Below are 10,401 nucleotides of genomic sequence, written 5' to 3' on the forward strand. Positions count from 1 at the left end.
CTTTGGGTATCATGGTAGCACATTTATGATCCAACTGTAGAAAAGCCTATGAGAAATTCTAGAATCATAAATTGAGTTGAAAGCCATACTTTAGCTAGATCACCACTTCATATGTTGGGCTCTAAATTCACAAGGATTTTGCACATAACTCTAGCACATGAAAGTGACATATATGAGGCATCAAAAGTCCACCAAAAGAAAATGAAAGAGGAACACATACAATAGTTTCAAATGCAAAATCTCTAGAGTATATCTAACAAAACCTATAACAACACAATAACACAGAGCATTATCAAGTGTTAGCTTGCTAGAACATGCCAATGTCATATGTTGATACACTTTCTTGGTTCTTTAATATGCCTAAGTATCTTGTTCACTTCCAAACAAGAAAACACTTTGAGCTCTTAACATTTATTGAGGTGTATTTCAAAGAAGGTCTTGTCTACTCAAACACTACAATAATCTCTATAAGCTACTAGTTCTTTTAAACTTTTGAGAAGACATTAACAAGAATTTAACCTATAACAACATGATAATGTAAAGAATTATAAGTTGTTAGGTTGCCACCACACATCAACATTATTTGTTGATACACTTTCTTGGTTCTTTAATGTGCCTACTCTTGTGTTCATTTCAAAATGAGTTTATTATTACACAAGAAAACAATTTGACCTTTTAACTTTATTGATGTCTTTAAAAGTAGGTCTCGTTTGTTCAAATTCTACAAGAGTCTCTACAAATCAAGAGTCCTTTTTTAAAAAAAAAATGAGAAGAACAAGAATTTCAAATCACTAGTACTTATTTTAGTATATGAAGAGATTCAAGTCTTCACTTGCCTTGCTTTTTCCTAGCTCTCATACATCTTAATACTTCAGAATTAGGAAAAGATGAATCATACTCAACACATCTTTGTTGCTTCAAGCATAAAGCTTGTCACATTAAAAGTGCTTGGAACAATTGTAATCACATTGTTTGTATGAATTATAGTCAAACTAGGGTCAAAATGCTAATTTATAATCTATATCAAAAAGTAATAAAGAGGAGATAGGTATCATAAATATTCAATACTATGTGGCAATGCACAGATCATCATCATACCAATGAAGGAATGGTACCGAAGACTTTTGAGGATTTTCTATGGCTAGTAGCTTACCTACAATTTGATTGTTTTGATGTGGAAATCAAAGCCTACTATATTTAAGCAATCAAAGTCATGATATACTTTGTGTGTTTCATTCATGCTAGCCTAAAAGGTGGAGACCTAAGTTAAGACCCTAGCCACGGTGCCTCATGTTTTTTGATTGTAAGTAGAAATAATGTTTTTAAAGGCATATTAGTATGAAACTTTTATAGTTTATGGTCACTTAGTAACTCCTTTGCCTTTTGTGCTTCTTGTGGTTATGTGGACTCACTAGTGTTGTTGAAATCGATGTGTTTGCTCATTCCTACAACTATTTCTTTATTATATGTGAAGGGAAATGGCCTCTTTGAATCTCTCTGTGTGTGTTTGTGTGTCTATGTGCCTGTGTGTGCTATGCACATGCATAAACAGATGCATTTGCTTGTAATAACCTTGATTTTGTTTTGTAGGCATAGTTTCACTTTCTTTAAACATTATTAACATGTTTGTTCTTGGACATGCAGAGACTAAGTAGACAATTTGGGTATATTCCTAGTTTCCATCCATCGTATCTCAAAAAGCAATTGCTAAAACAAAGAGCAATAGAAAACAAAAGAAGAAACTTTCCATGATGCTGAATTTATAGCTTCGCATGTCTTAGAGTAAACTCAATGCAAAGTACATATCAAAATTTTATTATTTTTTAAATCAGCCACATAGAACTTAAAAGAGCTTCCTCCTAGGGCAAAAGTTTTTTATGTTCTTCTTTTGTGCTTATCACAATTGTTGGGCTACCCACATCTTTGTCCACATACTTTCAATCTTCTTCATGTCTATCTCTCACTTATTTGGACTATCACAACTCAATTGAGACAAAATTCTTTTCAAGACAATGTATCTAAATATTGATTCAAGTTCAGCGCATCACATCATGAATTATCATGCCTACCATGATGATGGATTTAGGCATTGGTGCAAGTTGAGCAAAAGCCATATTAATGTGTTTGATATCCAAATTAGAAAACAAAAATTTGGGTTAGACACTAAGCCAAGTTTTTGGAGCAAGTTCCATGATTCCATCAATGTTGCCATGACATTGACATCGACATCTAATAATGCAAAATCAACACCCATTAGTTGTGAGAAAACTCATATGTGTAAGCATAAAGTGAAAGCCACTAACAATCGCTCATCATCAATAGCTACTAATGGATTCAAAAATCCACAAGACCCAACCCAATCAACCAACATAGAACCTCCGCTGCCAAGCTTGATAAGTAGTGACAGACTTGAGACACATGGAAATGGAACAAGTTCTTGTGTGGATCAATCCACAACTAGCTCACCTATCAATGACAAAATACTTCAAAAAGCTTCCAAGTCTTTAAATGATCCAAAGTGTGACTTGGACCAAGTTGCTATTTCAAGATTAATCAAGAATCACATGCCATTATCTACCTCAAAGGAGTTGAATCACTCTCTTCCATATGCACATGATTTGCTTCTACAAGAACATTCGAGTGAGATGCTAACAAAGGAAGGGCTTGGCATTGTGGATTTTCTCAAAGGAAAGAACATATTCATAACTGGTGCAACTGGATTTCTTGCTAAAGGTACAAATTCAAGGCTAATTTGTAAAACCATATGTTTTCTTGCTAAATGTAGATTTTCAAGACTAGGTCTATTACTCAAAATACCCAACCAATGTGTGCTTATTGATTGAACGAGTTTGCAAATTTTTGTAAACATTGTAAGAAGTTATTGCTTGATGCTATCATATGGATTGAAGAATTTTTGTTGCTTTGATTGCATAGTTTTGGTGGAGAAAATACTAAGAGTCCAACCGAATGTTCAACAATTGTTCCTTCTCATCAAAGCTCCAGATCTTCAATCTGCAAAGAGAAGACTACATCAAGAGGTGAGTAAATTGCATAAAGAAGTAAGTATTTTAGGGTCACAAAATTATCTTAAACACACAAAGTAATATGTCAAAAAACACAAGATTGAAAGGCATACTATTGAAGCCCCCCCCCCAACACGCGTGCGCGCGCGCGCGCGCACACACACACACACACACACACACACACACACAAAGGTTTTATATTATTCTATGTATTTGAAGCTTACTGTTTAAAAAAAGCTCTTCATAGGTGAGACAAACTACATATGCTGTAGAGTTCATCTTGAGAAGTATGCACTCCTTTCTGAACACTAAGTAGAGATGTGGTATAAGTTTGTATAAGTACACCCATTTTTTATGTCTAGATTCTTGATACACAATTGTTTCGCTCTCTACAAAATCAATATGGTCAAGAATATGAAGAATTCATGAACAACAAGGTTACCCCTATATTGGGTAACATTACAATGGATAATCTAGGGCTTGATCCTTGGACCATTGATGTACTCTCTGAGAAGCTTGATTTGGTTGTGAATTCAGCTGCAACCACAACATTTGATGAAAGGTATTGTTAATCTTATTAAACTTATATGTGCATCACCAGCATTTTCAAAAATTTGTGTTGAATTTTCCTTGTCTTTGATTGATTACAGATATGATCATGCTCTTGAAATAAACACATTGGGGGCAAAGAGGGTTCTAGAATTTAGTAAGAAGTGCCAAAATCTTCAAGTACTTATGCATGTATCCACAGGTTAATTCTATCCACTAATCCTAAGTTCTCTAAAATATGTATAAAATGTGGATTTGCAAATAAGTATACAAAGGTTAGAGTCATCATAGGTGGTGCTATCCTTGTGTGATAATGATGGCATTATATTGTGCTTATGAAGTGTAGAATTATCAATCATTTAAGTGCATTATTGGTCATGTAACTATCAATGTAGGGTCCCATTTGATCATTATACATGGCTGTGATTGAATAAATGGGATTAGCTAGAAAATGATCAAGGTATAATAACACTTTTTAATTGAGAAATACTTTTTGGATAATCTTACATTAATGTGTTTTCTCTGTATGGCATGATATTGGTGCAAATTTTGTGAATGGAAAAATTAACATGATTTTATGTAATCCTATATTAAGATCTTTTCTCAATATGAAGATGATTTTTGTATAGCTTTTGTAAATGGAAGAAGGAAAGGAGTCATTCCAGAGAAAACCTTCACACATGGACATAGCATTTCCAAGGAGATTTCGCAACATAATGACAATGAGAAGCTTGACCTTGATGTGCAAATGGAGATCCAACTTGCTAGAAAATGGCAATATCTTTTGATGGGAAGAAATGAGGATCATTTGTGTAAGGAAAACAAAAAGGAGGTTATCCAAATGATGAAAGATATAGGTTTGCAAAGGTAAATAGTATACTATATTGGTCTCCTAGTGAAGCATTAAAACACAAATCTCCAAGAAAAGAAATAACAAAATGTTTCTAACACATTTTGGATAATAATCAAAGGGCTCAAATGTTTGGATGGCAAGACACCTATGTATTTACAAAAGCAATGGGTGAGATGCTAATAGATGACATGCGTGACAATGTACCCTTGGTCATAGTCCGCCCAAGTGTTGTAGAAAGCTCCTTCAAAGAACCTTTTCCAGGGTGGATGGAAGGCAATAGGTAAATGCACCAAAACTCTAATGTGCTTGTGCTTTGTTGTAAATGCGTGATGAAATACAAAGAAATAGATAGTTGTGTGGGTGTGAGCACGTGCGTTCTTATATTTTTCTATGTCTATTTGTGTATGCTCAAATTTACATATATTAAAATGAATTACTTTGTTGGATATCTAGGATGATGGATCCAGTAATACTCATGTACGGTAGAGGCTATCTTGGAGGTTTTCTTCTTGATACCAATGGTGTATTAGATGTGGTAAGAATAATATATTATAGTAATATCTAAGAGAAAGATGATCTTATTTCACTATCCTTATGTGTTACACATTAGTTTTTGCAAGATCTTAGAAGGATATTCACCATTTTCTCATTTTACATGTGCTAATTTTTATGCACTTCAATGATTACACACATTGCCTTGGTTCATGAGAATGGTGATGTAGGTGCCTGTGGACATGGTTGTTAATGCAATACTAGCAGCAATGGCAAAGCATGCTCGTAAGATTGGAGTACAAGTTTATCAAGTAGCATCCTCTGTAGTTAACCCCCTTACCTTCAGTGAGATAGCAAGGCTTTCTCATGAATATTTTGAAGAGCACCCTTTTGTAGATAGTTGTGGAAATAAAGTGTTTCCTAGAGCTTGGAGGTTTTTTGAAGAAGTAGATGCATTCACAGAATTTGTTTCCAAGAACATTTCCAAAGAGGTAAGTTTTGTATCATTAGATTAATAATAGTAAAAATGCTCGTCTCAAATGTTCAAATACTCATCAAGGCAAGTGTTTGGTTGCACACATAAGAGCATTCTTGAAAGTGAAATTGATCCTTGTAGGATACAAAGAAATCTAGTCATGGTGAATCTAATATGCGAAACCAACTTATTTCAAAAGCAAAGGAGCAAGCACATTATCTTGCAAAAATCTACAAACCATATACCTTCTACATGGGGAGGTTAGTTAATCATAATAAGCCATGCATTAACATTCATTCTTTCCCTCTTTAGATTTCTAAACTAGCATCAATTAACAAGTTTTCATTTGATGGATTTATGTAGGTTTGATAACTCTAATGTTGAATCTTTATATGGAGAACTTTCTTGGGAAGAGAGAGGCATTTTCAATTTTGATGTACGAGATATTGATTGGGAGACTTATATAAAAAATACACATATTCCTGGTCTACGAAAGCATGTGCTTAAAGGACGTGGATCTAATATGTAAACAAGCTACATATGACTACTATTTTTCATGCATTAGATCAATTTGATGTATCAAATGCAACACTTGCAAACTCTTATTTCTTGAAAAAGTAATAGCTTGCAAGAAGAAACCAAAAAAGAAAAGAAAAAATTATAGTAGTCTCTTATTTCATATGACTTGAAAGTATTTTTACTCCCAATTAAAGAGATATCATAGCAATGTTCAAGAGATATCCAAGTTTATGTCTAAGAAATTTGTTGAATTTGAAGGAAGAGAAAGTATGAAGATTCTTTTCTATATTGGAAATCGCCATCAAGCGTAAGCACTAAAGTTGTAATGTGAGTGTTTGTTGCATTTAGCTTTTTACTTCTAGCCATATATCACAAGCCATTCATGTTAAGCTCTCATGATATATGCATTGTGCATATGTACAAAAATCTTCATTGTGCACACACATTCTTAAATTACATTCTTAGTGCACCCTTGTTTAAGCATACACTTTCAAATGCTTGATATGTTGCCTCCAAAATTTTGTTTGTCTATTACCAAACCTAGATCTATTAAATTCCAGCAAGATGTAGATCCAAACTCTTAGTTTAGTGACTCCACAATGCCTTTAGCTTTGGCTATATTCACTTTTGTAAATGTGAATAGTGAATGAAGTTCTATTGAGATGGAAATTGTGTAGTATCTCATAATTCAATCAACACAATAAACATAACCAAATCCAAAATGAAAAGAGAATAAAAGCTTGATTTATGTATGAATAACTACCAAGTACAAGATAGTAATACAAATCGATTGGATGATTAGGGTGTAGAGAATCTCTCAATCCACTCACACTAAACTTGAGTGAAGCTCTAAGATATGCCACTTCACATTTATACTTATTTCTATCTATTCATCATGTCTACTAATGGTTGGCATAAGCATTATATAGTTGCTTACATGCAATAATACACTATAGTAAATTATAACGTGAATATCGCATTGTTGGTGCTACATCAAAGTTGATCTCATCAATACTTTTAATAAAATGGTAGATCTTGATTTTTTTTGAACAACTTTGTCAAAGACACCATTCTCATCCAGTGGTGTATGCTTAGATAGAAGCCCTCTAAGAACCACAAGTAGTTGTAGTCTAGATTTTCTATTATTCTTTGCTAGTCATAGTCCATGCTTAATATGAGGAGATTTAAGTCAAATTTGGATTGTCCTAATGGTCAAATTTTAGTTCACATCAAGAGTAACATCTTATCCTTTTAGATTGGAGAATTTAAGAGCTTGATCTTGAGATATTAGGTCTACAAGGCAACCTTTTAAAAAGGCTACTACTTGGAATTTCTACTCTAATGTAAGAGTACTTTTCCAAGTTGACTTGTGCTCATTTTTTCTTTATACATCAAGTACATGTGACATGTTTTGGAATTTTATACTATTTACAAGTATTAAGGATGGGACGAGCTAATAATCTTTAATAGTAGAGCACATTTTTTTGCCATGTTCACATGCTTAAGTTTTCTTTTAATAATATGATGCATCATTTTAATGGATGGGCTATGTTATTTCAATGGAAGAGCTTTCATAATGTGGAAACCACATTTTGATAACATGGTCTAATATCTTAAAGGAGGGGCTTGCACAAAGTGGTATGTTATTTCAATGGACTAGCTTTCATTGTACAAAAATTATAAATGGAAAAATTTAAACCCTCTCTCTCTCTCTCTCTCTCTCTCTCTCTCTCTCTCTCTCTCTCTCTCTCTCTCTCTCTCTCTCTCTCTCTCTCTCTCTCTCTCTCTCTCTCTCTCTCTCTCTCTCTCCCTCTCTCTCAATCAAGATTTAGATTACTAATGAAATTGGTTTTAGCTCTTCCATAGTAGCCTAAGGTACATATGTTTGCTGAGTCCTTATGATAAGTTTTGACTTAAGTTAAAATGATTTTGAACTTGTCATTCATTAGATATAGTCAACTTAAACATTTAATTGCTATAATGGTTGATTGAAAAGGGCCGACTTAGTTATAAAGCCATGATTTGCATATAGAAGATCACAATATTGAACTTTGAAAATTTTGAAGTAGTAGGGCTTGTTTGGTAGTTCTTGTGATGACACTCTTGGATAAATGAATGGCTTAAAAGAGAAAATTTTAGACTTTATAGCATTATCTACACATCATCCATATGGTGCCCCTTTTATATTACCAATATTGTTGTCACACAAGTAGTCTAGTTTATGTACATTCCTTTAACTAAAAATGACTTCAAGTGTGCCATATAATTGCTTAATTGTGGACTAGACAAGAAAATTAAATCCTATATAATTCAATGGAAATTTGTAAAAGAACTTATAAACCTATAGATGAGTGCTTTCAAATCAAACTATTAACTTGGGCTCATGAAGGTTATAAATAAGTATTTATTATGGCAACATTGCTTATTCAATTTTCATTTGAATGATGAACTACAACGGTAAAGGGAAATAGGTTAGAAGGTTGAAGGAAAAAATGATAAAGTATGCCAAATGGTACTTATGTGGTGCTTTGAGCTAAAAACTACCAATGTAATATGTACGATAAAGTGCTGGAACAAATATATCCCAATCTTTTAAAGACAAGGGTTGTGCCCTCCCTTATTTTCTCATCTGCATCATTGTCCTGATGCAAAGGCTTTGAGTGTCAATAGTACTAGTTCACAAACCTAAGGGACTATAGTAGATACTCACTTAATGCAAGCTAGTTCTGAGTATGTTTCTTTCTTCAAAATTGCCTCTAGTAGACAGAACAAATTAGTTGAATCAAAAGTATTTATCTTTGAATGGACTAGGTGTACGAAAGTGAAAATAGAGCTAATAGTAATCCAAAAAATCATAATTACATATTTTTTATTATATAACCATCACTTTAGTAATGGTGATGCCTTTATAACCAACACTCTAGTAGTGATCTAGAAACATAATGGCAATACATATGTGGCTCTGTGTATCCACATACCTATATAGACATAAAAGTAGGAATTTACTTAATTAAAATATATATCTAATGTAAAAAGTTTCACTCTAAAATATCACAAGTATAGAGGTGTAACTTGTATATTTACATCCATGTGAAATATTGCAACCATTGTAGATATGTGATGTTTAAAATAAGGTTGCTAGTAGTAATAAATGTCACTAAATATTAGAGCCAAGCTATCCGAAAGCTCTAGATCATAGAGAACAAGATATCAACTAATGATTTGCACTATTTTTTTCTTACTTTGATTTACAAGTATAAGAGGAAGCAAATACAAAAGTATACTAGTGCATATACAAAAACTACTATACCAAAAGGAGACATTGCATGAGTTCTCTATGTGTATACTAAGATGTCATACAAGAACGAAGAAGAGGAAACAATTTTCCTATCTCCCATTATTGATCCTGTAGTTGAAAAATGAAGCTAATGCAAGGTCTTCCAATGGAAATGAAAGATGAAGTCTCAAAAGAGTCCTCATTTGATCAAATAACCTTCCTCATCTAGTCAATCGTGACTATCTAAGTTGTCTCATGAACTTAGGGATGGCATCTGCCTAGCTCCTTTAAGAGAATTAGACTTTTGTATTGTTTTTTACATCTTAGATTGGGTTTGATTTCCCCTCCTTGGGAATCTTTAATTCTTCTAAGTTTAAGTACTTAGATTGAAGGACCTTTATGGTTTCTTGAATCATAGTTCCCCCTTATGGACAGAGAAACAAGGATTTCTAAACGATAGTTAAGGCTATGGAGAGTTTCTTTAAACAAGGATTTTGTAGAAATTACACGGCGGCACAATGGACAGAATCTGAGCAAGGAGTAGAGAACATACAACAAATATGAGAAGAACAAAGACTGCTTTAATTTCAAACAAACTGATACAAGGATAGGATAGCAAGATTGCTGATGGCTTTAGAAGGGTCTTCCTTTTATAGCTCGGAAAGGTAGTCTGGATGGCATGTCCAACCATATTATGAATCTTTCCTAGTCAGCCATGGAATATTTCCTTTATCATTATGGGTCGGGGGCTCTGTCCCCCTTGAGACCCTCTAGCTAAGGGCCACTTCTGTAGCCCGTAGAACCCAAAATAGGCCCCCCTTGATAACTCCCACACCCCACAACTCGATGCATTGTGCCTTGAGTTTCTTCCAACAAAACTACTCTATCTAACCCAAAGGTTGGATCCACAAAGGTCACCTTTTTGCCATCAGATCACATAGACCTCATTTGACATACATGTCAAGACCCACCCAATATTGGTGCTCACACATGGCTTCTCCTCATAATGGGGGCCTTACAACTTAGAGCACCATAGATCATTGGTGGCACCTTACAAGGATGGGGCATTGAGCATATCTAACACCCCCCTCAATGTTCACCACCTGCAAGTGAATGACATTCTCGACCCAACGCCAAGTCTCTCAAGAGGAATTAGAAGGAGATTCTTTGTAAGAGTGTTGGTAAAGATATCTACTCCATTGTCCTCTATTGG

The 10,401-nt window shown here is 34.0% G+C and overlaps 1 protein-coding gene across 1 annotated transcript; it reads left to right on the forward strand.

The window, feature by feature from the left end:
• Positions 1 to 1,119: 1,119 nt before the first annotated feature.
• LOC148029913 (fatty acyl-CoA reductase 2, chloroplastic-like) lies at positions 1,120 to 6,174 on the forward strand. The gene is made up of 11 exons (XM_087686202.1): positions 1,120 to 1,303; positions 1,645 to 2,733; positions 2,935 to 3,038; positions 3,386 to 3,585; positions 3,674 to 3,774; positions 4,202 to 4,439; positions 4,544 to 4,705; positions 4,879 to 4,960; positions 5,148 to 5,408; positions 5,534 to 5,652; positions 5,756 to 6,174. Exons 2-11 carry the CDS (start codon positions 2,013 to 2,015, stop codon positions 5,919 to 5,921), a joined length of 2,154 nt encoding a protein of 717 aa, XP_087542328.1. The 5' UTR covers positions 1,120 to 1,303; positions 1,645 to 2,012; the 3' UTR covers positions 5,922 to 6,174.
• Positions 6,175 to 10,401: the final 4,227 nt, after the last annotated feature.

The sequence above is a fragment of the Lygodium microphyllum genome, chromosome 10 (assembly GCF_053477565.2).
Source record: "Lygodium microphyllum isolate KBCC chromosome 10, Lygodium_microphyllum_v1.1.10, whole genome shotgun sequence".
In the NCBI taxonomy this organism is placed as follows: domain Eukaryota; kingdom Viridiplantae; phylum Streptophyta; class Polypodiopsida; order Schizaeales; family Lygodiaceae; genus Lygodium; species Lygodium microphyllum.

Coding starts and splice junctions, on each gene's coding strand:
- LOC148029913 (XM_087686202.1), top strand. CDS start 2,013: ATGTATCTAAATATTGATTCAAGTTCAGCGCATCACATCATGAATTAT. Junction 3,775..4,201: donor ACTTATGCATGTATCCACAG/GTTAATTCTATC, acceptor ATTTTTGTATAG/CTTTTGTAAATGGAAGAAGG. Junction 4,961..5,147: donor CCAATGGTGTATTAGATGTG/GTAAGAATAATA, acceptor ATGGTGATGTAG/GTGCCTGTGGACATGGTTGT.